General features: G+C 43.1%; 1 protein-coding gene and 1 long non-coding RNA gene across 24 annotated transcripts in view; one reads left to right on the plus strand and one right to left on the minus strand.

Annotated features, from left to right (window-relative positions):
- Positions 1–376: 376 nt before the first annotated feature.
- Positions 377–16,962, minus strand: part of dll4 (delta-like 4 (Drosophila)) — a 21,683-nt gene continuing 5,097 nt past the window's right edge. The window contains exons 5-11 of the mRNA XM_052524318.1: positions 12,773–12,833; positions 11,896–12,026; positions 11,244–11,413; positions 9,534–9,753; positions 6,364–7,117; positions 4,608–4,719; positions 377–1,833 (exon numbers count right to left, since the gene is read on the minus strand). Coding sequence (XP_052380278.1) covers positions 1,828–1,833; positions 4,608–4,719; positions 6,364–7,117; positions 9,534–9,753; positions 11,244–11,413; positions 11,896–12,026; positions 12,773–12,833 — 1,454 coding nt within the window. The 3' untranslated portion in view covers positions 377–1,827. The remainder of the gene's footprint in view (positions 1,834–4,607; positions 4,720–6,363; positions 7,118–9,533; positions 9,754–11,243; positions 11,414–11,895; positions 12,027–12,772; positions 12,834–16,962) is intronic.
- Positions 12,785–14,416, plus strand: LOC127931462 (uncharacterized). 23 transcript variants are annotated; one of them, XR_008141305.1, is made up of 5 exons: positions 12,785–12,882; positions 12,958–13,082; positions 13,151–13,225; positions 13,263–13,337; positions 13,414–14,416. It is a non-coding gene; the product is annotated as an uncharacterized LOC127931462 (long non-coding RNA). The 23 variants fall into 23 exon arrangements; XR_008141303.1 differs by having other exon boundaries at positions 12,786–12,907; XR_008141317.1 differs by having other exon boundaries at positions 12,807–12,907; positions 12,958–13,007.

Here is a 16,962-nt window from a genome sequence, read left to right on the forward strand (position 1 = left end):
AGCTCCATATCTAGATAAATGACTGTATATAGACAGCTCCATGTGTAGTTAAGTTACTTTCTAGAATCAGCGTTTAACTGTTGTCACGTTTGGTAAGGTTGTTGACTGTGTGTTTCAGATGCGTTTAGAGACTGTAGGTTTTGTGTATGGTCAAGTCTTACAGTTTGGATCGTTCTATCCATAGAGTTACATATTAGAAATGGAATGTTCTCTATGATGTAATAGAGCGTCTGTGGTTCTACCTATCCCTTTAATGAAATGTATAATCACTTTGGTGAAAAACAATAGAAGAAACAGCATCAGTAATATTTTCTTTGTTGTTAAAAAAACACCACCACAAAAAAAAAAACTCACTTTTCATTCACTGGAATAGAAATTATTAACATGAAATTAAAATGTTTTATTCTTCAGAAGTCCTTATATACAAAATAATATTATAAAACATATAAAGAGCAGTTGTAGCATTCATCAATATTTAAATTAAACTCTGGAAATAATCATTTAATTTGTTTTTTTTACATTATTGGTTCTGTAATTTCAGAAAGTAGGCAGGCATTGGTATGACAGTGTCTTTTAGGAATCCTTTTCTGTCTCAAATTACACCCTACGTCCTTACTTAGTGCACTACTTTTGACCAGAGCTCATAAGCCTCTGGTCAAAAGTAGTGCACTACTATATAGGAAATAGAGTGCCTTTTGGGACGGAGATTATTGTAAATATAAACATATCCGTCGGTTCCCTTCCTGTTTTCTTGGACTACTGCTGGCACAGAACTGAGTATTACGCTTCTGTGAGTTATTTGTCGCGTCTTAAATGAATATATCCTATTTAGTGCACGCAACCTCCAAATTACTGCACGCAACCTCCAAATTACTGTTGATTCAAAAAAGTGTATTTTCCACCTCTGGTTTTATTTTTGGAGGTCAAATGCTCCATGAAGAGACAAGGGTTTCGTTTTTTAGCATCCAAACACACTCTTTTGGGCTTTTGGACATACAATCTTTTCACCATCTTGCATGAAATGGAAAAGTCTGGAAAAAGTCCACCCAAGTATTTTTTGTTTCTAGAGAACGATGAGACGTTTGATTGTTTGTTTGTTCAGTCAAGAGATTCATCGTTCTCATTGTGTTTGTTGTGGTTGTGGTTGTGGTTTCGACTGCTGGTCGGTCGTGACGGTCAGTGGGTGATCTTCATTGAGTTAGCTCCACCCTGGACCCTGCATAGCAGGTCAATGTTGCTGGCTAGGGGTTAAAGATCAGTCTAATCTCAGGCACCTCCATTTTGATTAGTTGGCTGTCGTGAGTCACCGCGATTACCCTTGGAGATAAGTCAAGGGTCAACTGAGGGATCAGGGTTCAACTACGAGCTACGGACATTTTTCCTGTTTCACCTACTCTCTCCTCCAATCGCTGCCAAGGACGGATGAGTTCAGTTCAGGTTCATTGTTTTTGCTTAATAATGACACACTACCAGTCCCCTTCACACCCAGTGCAGTTCAGTCAGTCATTTAACAGTTCATTTAACCATTTGTTCCCAGAAGTTAATAGGTCCATGACTGTGAACTGTACACATTTTGTATACAAACACTCGGTCAATGTTAAAGTTCAGTAAAGTTCAGTCTAGAGTGTTTAATTTTTTTCATTTTTCACGGAGGAGAGATTCCGCTCTCTTCTCTGTGTCTCTGTTTTTCTCCATGGTCCCGTCTCTCTAGTGCTCCCGTGCAGCAGTGACATCAGAAACAGATCTTCAGTCTCTCCTCAGGTTCTTTGTAAACAATGCCTTTCTCCTCCGCCTTCTTGCTCCCTCGCTTTTCTACCTCACACAGCTTTATACCTGGGAGGAAGAGAAGATGAAAAGGTTAGAGGTCAGCTGTGAGGACTGGGGAAAACATTGAGCCATCATTCCCATTTTCTCTATGAACTGGGAAACTGCACACATGTCCCAAGATAATAACACTCATATAAGCCAATCACAAAAGTTATGTAATCTATTCTTGCTGGTATACTATCGCCATTGTGTTTTGCTTGGCAACATCCTTCCTCAATTACACTCAGCACCTCGGTGTTAAAAGTCCAATATGCAGCCATTTTTATCTCAATATCAAGTCATTTCTGTGTAATAATTAAGTACCTTACTGTGATTGTTTTCAATTAAAATGGTAAAAAAAAATAAAAGAAATTGCTTCTTAGCAAAGGGACATTTCTCAAGCAAGAACTTAGCTAGAATTGTCTGGGAGTGGTCTGAGTGGAAACATGAAAAACCCTAGAAATGAGCTATTATTGGCAGAGAGGTTTGAAACTTTTTTTTTTTTATCATATTGGTCTATTAACTAGTTTACCGCCTGGTGTTGTCACCAGACAGGCCACAACTTCCTCCCACTGAAACAAGCAGAAACTTTAGGCGGTCTTTTCAAACAGCTCTTACACTAAAAGAGTAGTATCATAATTTTCACAATTTCACAGTATTATAGTCCAAACTCATAGTGTGGAAATATACATAAAACACAGAGAAATGCCATTTTTTTTTACTCCACTGGGCCTTTAAGGGTTTGAGAGACACAGTGAAGTTGAAAAAGGTATCAAAACCAGATTCCTGTACAAGAAAAAAAAAACCTTTCTTAGACCATCACATTTTTCAGTTTGAAGGATAGTGATTTGATACCCTTTTCTAGTTTAGAGAGAGCATTATAAGATTACTCCACCAGACAGTCCCATCAGAAAGTATTCAGACCCCTTGACTTATTACACATGTTGTTGTGTTACAGCCTGAATTCAAAATGGATTCCATTGGGATTTATTTTTTTGTCACTGTAAGGGTGCCGTCTTTCGTATGGGACGTTAAACGGGTTTCCTGACTCTCTGTGGTAACTAAATATCCCACGGCACTTATCGTAAAAGTAGGGGTGTTAACCCCCGGTGTTCTGACTAAAACCCCAATTTTGACCCTCATACCATCATGGCCAACTAATCATCCCCAGCTTCCAATTGCCTCATCCACCCCCCTCCTCTCCCGTTTAACTATTCCCCAGGTCGTTGCTGTAAATGAGAATGCATTCTCAGTCAACTTACCTGGTAAAATAAGGGTTTAAATAAAACGAAAATCTCACCCACCTACACACAATACCCCACAATGACAAAGTGAAAATATGTTTTTTTTTAAAGAAAAAATAAGTAAATACAGAAATATTTGTCCGTTATTCTTTTCTAAATTCTTCAAGCTCTGTCAAATTGGTTGTTGGATCATTGCTAGACAACAATTTTCAGGTCTTGCAATAGATTTTCAAGTAGATTTAAGTCAAAACTTGAATTCACCTGACAGCAGGACAATGACCTAAAACACAAGGTCAAATATACAGTGGAATTGCAAGAAGACAGTGAATGTTCCCGAGTGGCCGAGTTAATCTCATAGTGTCTGGTGGAAAGTAGAGTGAACCAGGTTTTCCATTAGGATTTTTTCCTGTGCCATTATGTTTTTTTTTTTTATCCTGAAAAACTCCCCAGTCCTTAACGATTACAAGCAAACCCATAACATGATGCAGCAACCACTATGGATATTGTTACTCAGTGATGTGTTGTGTTGGATTTGCCCCAAACAACACTTTGTATTCAGGACAAAAAGTTAATTGCTTAGCCACATTTTTTGCAGTATTACTTTAGTGCCTTGTTTCAAACAGGATGCATGTTTTGGAATATTTGTATTCTGTACATGCTTCCTTCTTTTCACTCTGTCATTTCGGTTAGTATTGTGGAGTAACTATAATATTGTTGATACATCCTCAGTTTTCTCCTATCACAGCCATTAAACTCGGTAACTGTTTTAAAGTCTCCATTGGCCTCATGATGAAATCCCTGAGCGGTTTCCTTCCTCTCCGGCAACTGAGTTAGGAAGGACGCCTGTATCTTTGTAGTGACTGGGTGTATTGATACACCATCCAAAGTGTCATTAATAACTTCACCATGTTCAAAGGGATATTCAATGTATGCTTTTATTTACCCATCGACCAATAGGAGCCCTTCTTTACAAGGCATTGGAAAACCTACCTGGGCTTTGTGGCTGAATCTGTGTTTGAAATTCACTGCTCAACTGAGGGACCTTACAGATAATTGTATGTGTGGGGTTACAGAGATGTACCCCCACATGTTAAACACTATTGCACACAGTCCATGCAATTTATGTGACTTGTTAACCAAATGTTTACTCCTGAACTTATTTAGGCTTGCCATAACAAAGGGGTTGAATACTTACTGACTTTTTCATCTAATTTGGAAAAACATAATTCCACTTTGACTTTATATATTTTTTTTGAAAAGATCTTACCAATCCATTTTAAATTCAGGCTGTAAGACAACACAATGTGGAAAATGTCATGGGGTGTGGTATTTTTCTTGTCTTCCCTGTTGCTATAGGCCTACAGTATCTCCCCTGCCTTATTTTGAACAAAATAATATGTGTAAAAAAAAAGAAGTGTAAAATAAAATATCGTGATAAAATAAAAAAATTAAAAAAACATCACCACCAACCATAAATATCATTGATACTATAAGAGTGACATGAAATACTTGAGATAAGTACTTTTTTTTGTTGCTGTGGTATTTTTCTTGTCTTACCTCTGTTGCTATGACGCACTCCCTCTTCTCTTCTCCTATAACAAAGACAGACTGGTAGATCTGAGAGTCTCGAGAGGAACATATCGTTGATATCCTACACTCCTCCTTTTCACTGCAAAACACACAAGTCAACACACACTGTTAGCCTACCTTAACGACACACAAATCAACACACACTGTTAGCCTACCTTAACAGCACACAAATCAACACACACTGTTAGCCTACCTTAACGGCACACAAATCAACACACACTGTTAGCCTACCTTAACGACACAAAGTAGAAGCATATGGCTAAACAGTGTCTGTCTCCTGTCTCTGTCTCTCTCTGTGTGTGTGTGTGTGTGTGTGTGTGTGTGTGTGTGTGTGTGTGTGTGTGTGTGTGTGTGTGTGTGTGTGTGTGTGTGTGTGTGTGTGTGTGTGTGTGTGTGTGTGTGTGTGTGTGTGTGTGTGTGTGTGTGTGTGTGCGCGTGCGTGCGTGCGTGTGTGTACCTGGAGGTGTACGTGTGTATACAGTATGGGTACAGGTGTAGGATCTTAATTTGTGCAAATTTGCTACAGAAGGAAAATAATCCTGCAGTGACAGGAAATGTGGATTATTATGTGGATTATATTTAATGGACATTTTTTGTTGTTGAGGCTGATACATCTTTTGTTAGGGTGACTCAAGTCTGAAATGTCAGAGTGGAAGTGACAAACTCAAATAGACTACAAGTTTGCATTTCCTGCAATTCTCAGCAACATAAGAGTGATCAAATTAAGATCCTACAGCTGTATGGGGTCGTCACGTCTACTCCCGCTCCTTCCCTCCTGCGTTCGATGTCGCAGGGATACTAACCACCGGTCCTGGCAATCACCATTACACGCACCTGATCTTCATCATTACGCGCACCTGAGCTTCATCATTACGCGCACCTGATCTTCATCATTACTCGCACCTGATCTTCATCATTACTCGCACCTGGCATCACCATTACGCGCACCTGGCATCACCATTACACGCACCGGAGCCTCATCATTACGAGCACCTGAACTTCATCATTACACGCACCTGAGCTTCATCATTACACGACCCGAGCTTCATCATTTCGCGCACGCGAGCTTCATCATTTCGCGCACCCGAGCTTCATCATTTCGCGCATCCGAGCTTCATCATTTCACGCACCCGAGCTTCATCATTTCACGCACCCGAGCTTCATCATTTCGCGCACCCGAGCTTCATCATTTCGCACACCCGAGCTTCATCATTTCGCGCACCTGAGCTTCATCATTTCGCGCACCCGAGCTTCATCATTACATCACGCCTAGACTCCATTACCTCCGCTTTATCTGACACTCCCCTTAGGTTCCTTCCCCAGGCAGTTTTGTTTCTGTTTGTTCATATCTAGACGCTACTCCTATGTTGTATCGTTCCATGTTCTTTGTGATTTTAAACTGCTTCTCGACTCCCAGCGTCTATGTTACAGGGGGGAGAGTAAATGGCAGGGTTTAAACCGTTGCATTCAGGTCCTGGTGCGACTTACAAAATGAACGAGACCGTTTTCCCCCTCTCACAGTAAACAGAACAGACTTACAGCCTATAGAAATAATATGCAGAACGCATGACCTTTCACCTTTCACACATGTACGGAAACATGTGTTAGTGTAGCAATGCTACCAGGTGCTATAAGTAGCCTAGCCATAGGTCTCAAGGTATATCGCCATGTTTGTAGATCAAGATAGAAACCTTCATTTATAGAAACATATACATTCTTTTACCTGTACATTCCACTCATCGGTATTTTCTCTTCTAAACACTTCTCGTAGATGTGATTTAGTCTTTTATCCTCTTGCGACGTATCATCCTTGAACTCCTTTGACTTTGCGTTACTATAGTCCAAGTGATAGTTCTTGTGGATAAAATTTGACTTCTCTGATTCGCAGTCCACCTCCAGTACAACCTTCTGATTGGTGTTCTTCAGCTGGGAGGCGGGGATAAGGTTATCCTTCTGTACGTCTGATAGGTTGTTCATGGTCTCCCGGTCTCCTCTGTCCCTGCCCATCTGCCTGTGAATGTGTCTTAGAGCCAGCCCCACCATGCATAGCAGCACCAGAAACGCAACCAGCCCTACAGCCAGGGAAACTGCCGCCCACTGGAAGCCATCTTGGCTCTCTCCGTTGATCCTCTCACCACCGACTGGCAGGGTCACTGCAAAGAACTGACAGCGGGGTCCAGTGAAGCCGGCGGGACAGATACAGGTGGTGGGGGATTTCCCCGGCCCCCCTTCCCCGGTGCAGAGTCCTCCGTTGAGACAGGGGCGCATGGAGCACTCGTCCAGGACGCGGTCACAGTTTCGGCCGGCGTACCCCGGGGGGCAGGCACAGGTGTAGTCGTTGATGCGATCCAGGCAGGTCCCTCCGTTGGTGCAGGGGTTACCGGCACACTCGTTGATGTTGATCTCGCAGCGCTGGCCTGTGAAACCGGAGCGACAGCTACACAGACGCACGCCACCATGGATCAAACACAGACCACCTGGAGAGAGAGACACAGGGGTTTAGGGGTTAGGGTTCAGAGTTCAGGGTCTTACGCATAGGGTTCAGAGGTCAGGGTCTTACGCATAGGGTTCAGAGGTCAGGGTCTTACGCATAGGGTTCAGAGGTCAGGGTCTTACGCATAGGGTTCAGAGGTCAGGGTCTTACGCATAGGGTTCAGAGGTCAGGGTCTTACGCATGGGGGAGAGCACACAGTTTGCCATTATAGGCCCTGTCCGGAAACAACCCCTAGACGCTTGTGGAGGATTTGATAAGTTTAAACAATATTGCAATTGCTCCATCTTGCCCTCTGATAGGCTCGGTGGAATTTTCGCTATTGCTTACACATCTCCAATCGTCACATTGTGAAGTCTCAGTAACCATCACATGGAGCAGAAGAACAAATCATACCATCCCCTTCATCACTAAACCACCATAATGAGCTGGAATGCTTATCCAAAAGGTCGACCTGACCCAAAACACAGGCCAATGTGCTTATCCAAAAGGTCGACCTGACCCAAAACACAGGCCAATGTGCTTATCCAAAAGGTCGACCTGACCCAAAACACAGGCAATGTGCTTATCCAAAAGGTCGACCTGACCAAAACCCTAAACACAGGCCAATGAGCTTATCCAAAAGGTCAACCTGACCCCAATCACAGGCCAATGAGCTTATCCAAAAGGTCGACCTGACCCAAAACACAGGCCAATGTGGATGTGATTGTGATATTTATTTGTCACATTATTTTCCTTTCTACTCAGTAAAGCCAACAGTAAAGCTAACATTAAAGCTAACAGTACAGCTAACAGTACAGCTAACAGTACAGCCAACAGTACAGCCAACAGTAAATCCAATAGTAAAGCTAACAGTACAGCTAACAGTACGGCTAACAGTACAGCTAAAAGTAAAGCCAATAGTAAAGCCAATAGTAAAGCTAACAGTAAAGCTGACAGTAAAGCTAACAGTAAAGCTGACAGTAAAACTAACAGTAAATCCAACAGTAAAGCTAACAGCTAATAGTACAGCTAACATTAGAGCTAACAGTACAGCTAACCGTACAGCTAACCGTACAGCTAAGAGTACAGCTAAGAGTACAGCTAGCCATACAGCTAACATTAAAGCTAACCGTACAGCTAGCCGTACAGCTAACAGTGCAGCTAACAGTACAGCTAACAGTACAGCGATGCATTTTTGGGGTAAATTCGATTTAAAATCAAGTCAATTCAGGAAGTACACTGACATCCCAATTCCAATTGCAATTTTCTTCAATGGTTTTCAATTAGGAAAATATTGAATTGGAATGTACTTTCTGAATTGACTGCAATTAAAATGTAATTGAGCCCAACCCTGCAGTGTTGGGTGACGTTCCTGGAAGTCACCACATGTTTACATCCAGGACAATAGACACACAGTTCCCACAGATTCCTGTTGTTCCATAACACTTCCAGCCTACCGAACCCCAGGGGAATTCAGGGAAGAGAGAGAGAGAGAGTACAGGCGTTCTCCCACACTTTCAACCTGCCTGAGGAATTTAGGGGAAGAGAGGGGAGAAGGAAGGGGGGGAAGAGAGGGAGAGGGGGAAGAGAGGGGAGAAGGAAGGGGGGAAGAGAGGGGAGAGGGGGAAGAGAGGGGAGAAGGAAGGGGGGAAGAGAGAGGAGAGGGGGAAGAGGGGGAAGAGATGGGAGAAGGGAGGGGAGATCGAAGGGGGTAAGAGAGGGAGGGGGGAGAAGAGAGAAGAGAGGGGGAGAAGAGGGGGAAGAAGAGAGGGGAGAAGGAAGGGGGAAGAGAGAGGGGGAAGAGGGGGAGAGAAGAGAGGAGAGGGGGAAAGAGGGGGGAAGAGAGAGGAGAGGGGGAAGAGAGAGGAGAGGGGGAAGAGAGAGGAGAGGGGGGGAGAGAGAGGAGAGGGGGAAGAGGGGGGAAGAGAGGGGAGAAGGGGAGGAAGAGAGAGGAGAGGGGGGAAGAGGGGGGAAGAGAGGGGGGAAGAGAGGGGGAAGAGAAGAGAGAGGAAGAGGGGAGAAGAGAGAGGAGAGGGGGAAGAGAGATGAGAGGGGAGAAGAGGGGGGAAGAGAGGGGAGAAGGGGAGGAAGAGAGAGGAGAGGGGGGAAGAGGGGTGAAGAGAGAGGAGAGGGGGAAGAGAGAGGGGAAAGAGAGGGGGGGAGAAGAGGGGGAAGAGAGGGGAGAAGGGGAGGAAGAAAGAGGAGAGGGGGAAGAAAGAGAGAGGGGGGGGAGAAGAGAGGGGGAGAGGGGGGGAAGAAGGGGAAGAGAGAGGAGAGGGGGAAGAAAGAGGAGAGGGGGGAAGAGAGGAGAGAAAGAGGAGGGGGAAGAGGAGGGGGGGAGAGGAGGAAGGGAGCAGAGGGGGGAGCAGAGAACCGGACTTGAGGGGGGTAAAGTAGAGGGGGAAGTGAGTGTAGTCTACCGTTGGCGCAGGGAAGGGACGTGCACTTGTCCACTCTTTTCTCACAATTGAGTCCTGTGTATCCGGGAGGACACTCGCAGGTGTAGCTGCGACCATTGTCCTTCTGATGGCACTGTCCGCTGTGGAAGCAAGGGGAGTCTGCACACGTCAGCAGGCTGTGTTCACAGTGGGAACCCTCGAAACCTTGCGGACACGAACACCTGTAGCCAACATCCAGGTTCTGGTGGAGGAGAGAGAGAGAGAAAGAGAAGGAAATTATTTCAGATCTAACAGAGACCGTTGGGAGTGTCGATATGGAGCCTTCCCAGTAAAGGGAGGAAGAAGGGGATGCAGTATTTATTAGCAACATTCAAATAGAGCCAGCGAGAGTTGTTGGTCAGAGGGTCCTACTTTCTCCAACCAATAGCTCATACTTTTTCTTGCTCATACATTCTGACCAGACTGGTCCCTACTAGTCTGGTATCTAGTGACTCCTGAGATCCACTGCTACAACTCTTATAACCTGTCCATCTTGCTACTACTACTGCTACTGCTACTACTGCTACTGCTACTACTACTACTGGAACTACTACTACTACTACTACTACAGGAACTACTACTACTACTGGAACTACTACTACTACTACTGGAACTGCTACTACTACTGGAACTACTACTACTACTGCAACTACTACTACTACTACTGGAACTACTACTACTACTACTGCTACTACTACTACTGGAACTACTACTACTACTACTACTGCTACTACTACTGCAGGAACTACTACTACTACCGGAACTACGACTACTACTGGAACTACTACTACTACTACCACTGCTACTACTACCACTGCTACTACTACTACTACTGCTACTACTACTACTACTGCTACTGCTACTACTACTACTACTGCTACTACTACTACTACTACTACTATTACTGCTGCTGTTGCTGCTGCTGCTGCTACTAATAGTACCGCTGCTACTGCTACTCTTGCTACTACTACTGCTACTGTTGCTGCTGCTACTAATACTACTGCTACTGCTACTAATACTACTACTGCTATTATTGCTACTACTACTGCTGCTACTACTGCTACTGCTACTAGTACTATTAACTGACCGTGTGGAGTCCTCCGTTCCTACAGGGGATGTTACTTATAACCTGTCTCTCTACAGATGTAGGATCTTAATTTGAACACTCTTTTGTTGCTGAGAATTGTCCTTCACAGTAGGAAATGCAATGTTGATGTGTATTTTGTTTCAGGAGAGTCGAAGGTCGAGAGCCATGCATCCCCTGAAACAAGCCTCACTGCATGCTTAACCCGGAAGCCAGTCGCACCAATGTGTCTGAGGAAACACCGTCCAGCTGGAGACCGTAGTCAGCTTGCAGGTGCCCCGGGCCGCCACAAGAGGTCGCTAGAGCGCGATGGGACAAGGAAATTACATCCGGCCAAACCATTGAGTGTTTCAAAAAGGCTTCCGAAGTTCCAATTTGAAATGTCATGCTTGATTTGCCCAAACAAAAAATGTATCAATCTCTACCAAAAATGTCCACTATTCATAATCCACATAATAATGAACAGTTCCTGTTGCTGCAGGATTATTTTCCTGCTGTAGAAAACTGGCTCAAATTAAGATCCAATATCTGTAGCTACTACTACTACTACTACTGTTCCTTCTAACATGGTGATCCAGCGACTCCTGAGGGGCTCACTCACTACTCACCGTGCAGACTCCTCCGTACCTGCAGGGGTTGCTGTCACATTCCTGCAGCTCCAGCTCACAGTTTAACCCAGTGAACCCAGGGGGACAGGTACAGGTGAAGCTGCCCTGGCCTGTGTTCATACAGGTCGCCCCGTTCACACATGGCCGGTGGTGCGTGCAGAAGTTCAAGTCTGGAAGGGAGCAACAGAGGGGTCAAAGGTCAAATAAAGGAAAAATGTAGGCTAATATATCAGGTCAAGGACAACTACTAAAAAATATAAATCATAGTTTACAGACTCTGAGACACAATAGCCCGTATTAAGTTGAATGTGTTGACAGCTGGAGAAATGGTTTGAGCTGCTCTGAGAATTCTAAAAGGATGACAGCCAACATTCTAATATTCCAGAACACTGCTGTGTGTACGTGGACACATTCCGTACTCCGATAGACCCTTCAGTCAAATAGATGTGTCAACTAACATCCTTTCGACTCATTACAAAAAAAAAGGAGTGTAAAAGAAAATCCTCGTAAGATCATAAGTGAGAGGGCCATCTTTATTTTTTGGTGATTATTTTTAGCGCCAGTATTTTAATTATATATATTTTTAAATAGCAGATATTTTCTTATATGTTACAGTCAGATTGCCCCTCTGATGATGAAGATGTGTTCTTACCCTGGTCACAGAAGAGCCCTCCCCAGCCCTCCTTACAGTTACACTGCCAAGGCTGTTGGCAGGTGCCGTGTTTACACGCTGGGTACTTCTTACACTCATCACAGAACAGACCCTGCCAACCTTCTCTGCACCTGGAGACACAGGAAGAGGAATTCAGGCAAAACGTTTCTTCATCAATACCACACCTTTATCAAAACATCATTGATTTACTAACTGTGTGAGGAATTGACTTGATTGGTTGAGTGATTAAGAATAGCTACAACCAACCATGATGTAAAATGTATTGCAGGCAACCGGACTAATAGTTTTATAACTACATGGAGCCAACTTATCCCTGAACGCAGAAAACCCCTGTATAAAAATATCCAGATAGAGTCAATTCTTACTTCTTTTTGTTTTTGTTTCATTCTTTTTTCTCTCGAATGCAGAGACCATCATTTAATGACCACATAATTACTATACTATATCCACAAACTGAAAAACTGTGCCACTGTTGTCACAAAGACTTCCTGTAAACAACACATCTATTTCAAATGGCTCTCTCTTTTCTCATGTTCCCAACAACAGGGATGTGTTGCTACTTTGGCAGATGGGGATAGAGGGAGATAGAGAGAATTGTGTCTGGAAGGGAGAGAAATAGGATTACAGAAAGTGAGTGAGAGGAAAGAGAAAGACTGTTTTAGAGTTATAGAGAAAGAGGGGTAGAAAATGAGAGAAAGAAAGAAATAGAGAGAGAGAGAGACGGTAGATTACATCCCACTGGTGACATCACATGGAATATTAGAATGGCTTGGAGAAATATCAACACACACACACACACGCACACACACACTTTCCGGTGTCCTTACACATTTTTCATAATTACAGTATTACTTACACACACTCGCCAGGACTGGAGCAGTTTCCATTCCCTTCACTGCATCCCACCAGGCAGATGGCTGTAACACACAGAGATCAGCAGATATCCAGGGGTTAGTTATAGTGTAGGTTATAGGGGTTAGTTATAGTGTAGGTTATAGGGGTTAGTTATATGGTAGGTTATAGGGGTTAGTTATAGGGTAGGTTATAGGGGTTAGTTATAGTGTAGGTTATAGGGGTTAGTTATAGTGTAGGTTATAGGGGTTAGTTATAGTGTAGGTTATAGGGGTTAGTTATAGGGTAGGTTATAGGGGTTAGTTATAGGGTAGGTTATAGGGGTTAGTTATAGGGTGGGTTATAGGGGTTATTATAGGGTGGGTTATTTATTATAGTGTAGGTTATAGGGGTTAGTTATAGTGTAGGTTATAGGGGTTAGTTATAGTGTAGGTTATAGGGGTTAGTTATATGGTAGGTTATAGGGGTTAGTTATAGGGTTAGTTATATGGTAGGTTATAGGGGTTAGTTATAGGGTAGGTTATAGGGGTTAGTTATAGTGTAGGTTATAGGGGTTAGTTATAGTGTAGGTTATAGGGGTTAGTTACAGGGTAGGTTATAGGGTTAGTTATAGGGTTAGGTTATAGGGGGTTAGTTATAGTGTAGGTTATAGGGGTTAGTTATAGTGTAGGTTATAGGGGTTAGTTATAGTGTAGGTTATAGGGGTTAGTTATAGTGTAGGTTATAGGGGTTAGTTATAGGGTAGGTTATAGGGGTTAGTTATAGTGTAGGTTATAGGGGTTAGTTATAGGGTAGGTTATAGGGGTTAGTTATAGGGTAGGTTATAGGGGTTAGTTATAGGGTGGGTTATAGGGGTTAGTTATAGTGTAGGTTATAGGGGTTAGTTATAGTGTAGGTTATAGGGGTTAGTTATAGTGTAGGTTATAGGGGTTAGTTATAGGGTAGGTTATAGGGGTTAGTTATAGTGTAGGTTATAGGGGTTAGTTATAGTGTAGGTTATAGGGGTTAGTTATAGGGTAGGTTATAGGGGTTAGTTATAGTGTAGGTTATAGGGGTTAGTTATAGTGTAGGTTATAGGGGTTAGTTAGAGTGTAGGTTATAGGGGTTAGTTATAGGGTAGGTTATAGGGGTTAGTTATAGGGTAGGTTATAATGGTTAATTATAGTGTAGGTTATAGGGGTTAGATATAGTGTAGGTTATAGGGGTTAGTTATAGGGTAGGTTATAGGGGTTAGTTATAGTGGAGGTTATATGGGTTAGTTATAGTGTAGGGGTTAATTATAGTGTAGGTTATAGGGGTTAGTTATAGGGTAGGTTATAGTTGTTAGTTATAGTGTAGGGGTTAGTTATAGTTTAGGTTATAGGGGTTAGAGACAGACAGAGAGAGAGGGCGAGAGAGAGAGAGAGAGAGAGATAGAGAGAGAGAGACAGAGAGAGAGGGAGACAGAGAGTGAGAGACAGAGTGAGAGACAGAGAGTGAGAGACAGAGAGTGAGAGACAGAGTGAGAGACAGAGTGAGAGACAGAGAGAAAAAGAGAGACAGAGAGAAAAAGAGAGACAGAGAGAAAAAGAGAGACAGAGATAGATCTTTCTATACTACGACGATAGTTGGGTACGTAACGTGATCGAAGCCCCTGATCAGGATTTGTTTCCACAGTCAGAATAGAACTACACCTGCCAGAAGTCATGAAGATGACAGATCCCTTTGTCAAACTGCCGTTACCAACTGACTCTGACACATGATGAACAACAACACATGGTAACAATGGTGTTTTTAAACAATGTTTTCGCTGTAATCTTTGAGTAATTTGTTTTGGTGAAAGAGGCACAACACATCATCCTCTTGACTAGTAATGAGTATGAGTCCTACTGCCAATTGGCTGTTCTCCTTTTGTAGTAAGAGTTCTTTCAATTCTGGTCCAAAACACGGAGAGAACAGATTTGCTGTTGTTGTTTTTGTGGTCGTAGTGAAACTAACACTGTGTTTAGGCATATTGTGGGTTTTAGATAAACTACTGTGCTTGTCCACATGCTCAGTGCAGTCGGCCTTCTCTAACAGAAACAACCATCTCTTTTTACCCTGTAGGACCTAAACACAGAAATACAACTTCCTACTAATATAACAAGCTGAATTCTCACATGCTGTAGCTCTCAGATATGACCTCCTCAACCAATGTTGCATGGCAACAATGTTCTCATATTCACACTGCTGTCTGTCTCTCTCTCTCTCTCTCTGTGTGTCTCTCTCTCTCTGTGTCTCTCTCTCTGTGTCTCTCTCTCTCTGTGTCTCTCTCTCTCTGTGTCTCTCTCTCTCTCTGTGTCTCTCTCTCTCTCTGTGTCTCTCTCTCTCTCTGTGTCTCTCTCTCTCTCTGTGTCTCTCTCTCTCTCTCTCTCTGTGTCTCTCTCTCTCTGTGTCTCTCTCTCTCTGTGTCTCTCTCTCTCTGTGTCTCTCTCTCTCTGTGTCTCTCTCTCTCTCTGTCTCTCTGTCTCTCTCTGTCTCTCTCTCTCTCTCTGTGTCTCTCTCTCTCTGTGTCTCTCTCTCTCTCTCTGTGTCTCTCTCTCTGTGTCTCTCTCTCTCTGTGTCTCTCTCTCTCTCTCTGTGTCTGTCTCTCTGTGTCTCTCTCTGTGTCTCTCTCTGTGTCTCTCTCTGTGTGTCTCTCTCTCTGTGTCTCTCTCTCTCCGTGTCTCTCTCTCTCTGTGTCTCTCTCTCTGTGTCTCTCTCTCTGTGTCTCTCTCTCTGTGTCTCTCTCTCTGTGTCTCCCTCTCTGTGTCTCTCTCGCCAGCCCCAAATGCATCAGGACAAGATTTCAACAAAAAACCTGATATAAACTGTGGCATCATCTCGCTGCTGCCACCAACGAGGCGATTTTGAGGAGAAACAATCAAAGCAAGCTTGAACCAGTGACCCTACAGTTGGTAAGTCAACTCCCTCATCTCTCAGAACCTCTTAGCAGAGGTCACAAACTACCTATATACAAGGAAGCTACAGCTACTCCTCTCACTCGCTCACTGAAAACCCATGTACCACGACTACATGTACCACGACTACATGTACCACGACTACATGTACCACGACCACATGTACCACGACTACATGTTACAAGACTACATGTACCATGACTACATGTACCACGACTACATGTACCACGACTACATGTACCATGACTACATGTACCACAACTACATGTACCACAACTACATGTACCACGACTACATGTACCATGACTACATGTTACAAGACTACATGTACCACGACTACATGTACCACGACTACATGTACATGTACCACGACTACATGTACCACGACTACATGTACCACGACTACATGTTACAAGACTACATGTACCAAGACTACATGTACCACGACTACATGTACCAAGACTACATGTACCACAACTACATGTACTACGACTACATGTACCATGACTACATGTACCACGACTACATGTACCACGACTACATGTACCAGCACCACAAGCTCTAAAAACGTGTTGAAGAAACAGAGCAGCCAAAGTGCATCAAAAACAACAAGTCTACAAACAAGTCCACAAACAAGTCTACAAACAAGTCCACAAACAAGTCTACAAACAAGTCTACAAACAAGTCCACAAACAAGTCTACAAACAAGTCCACAAACAAGTCTACAAACAAGTCCACAAACAAGTCTACAAACAAGTCCACAAACAAGTCTACAAACAAGTCTACAAACAAGTATACAAACAAGTCCACAAACAAGTCTACAAACAAGTCCACAAACAAGTCTACAAACAAGTCTACAAACAAGTCCACAAACAAGTCTACAAACAAGTCTACAAACAAGTCTACAAACAAGTCCACAAACAAGTCCACAAACAAGTCTACAAACAAGTCCACAAACAAGTCCAAACAAGTCTACAAACAAGTCCAAACAAGTCTACAAACAAGTCCAAGTCTACAAACAAGTCTACAAACAAGTCCACAAACAAGTCTACAAACAAGTCTACAAACAAGTCTACAAACAAGTCCACAAACAAGTCTACAAACAAGTCCACAAACAAGTCTACAAACAAGTCTACAAACAAGTCCACAAACAAGTCTACAAACAAGTCCACAAACAAGTCTACAAACAAGTCTACAAACAAGTCTACAAACAAGTCCACAAACAAGTCTACAAACAAGTCTACAAACAAGTCCACAAACAAGTCTACAAACAAGT

Source organism: Oncorhynchus keta, chromosome 8 (genome assembly GCF_023373465.1).
Source record: "Oncorhynchus keta strain PuntledgeMale-10-30-2019 chromosome 8, Oket_V2, whole genome shotgun sequence".
Classification (NCBI taxonomy): domain Eukaryota; kingdom Metazoa; phylum Chordata; class Actinopteri; order Salmoniformes; family Salmonidae; genus Oncorhynchus; species Oncorhynchus keta.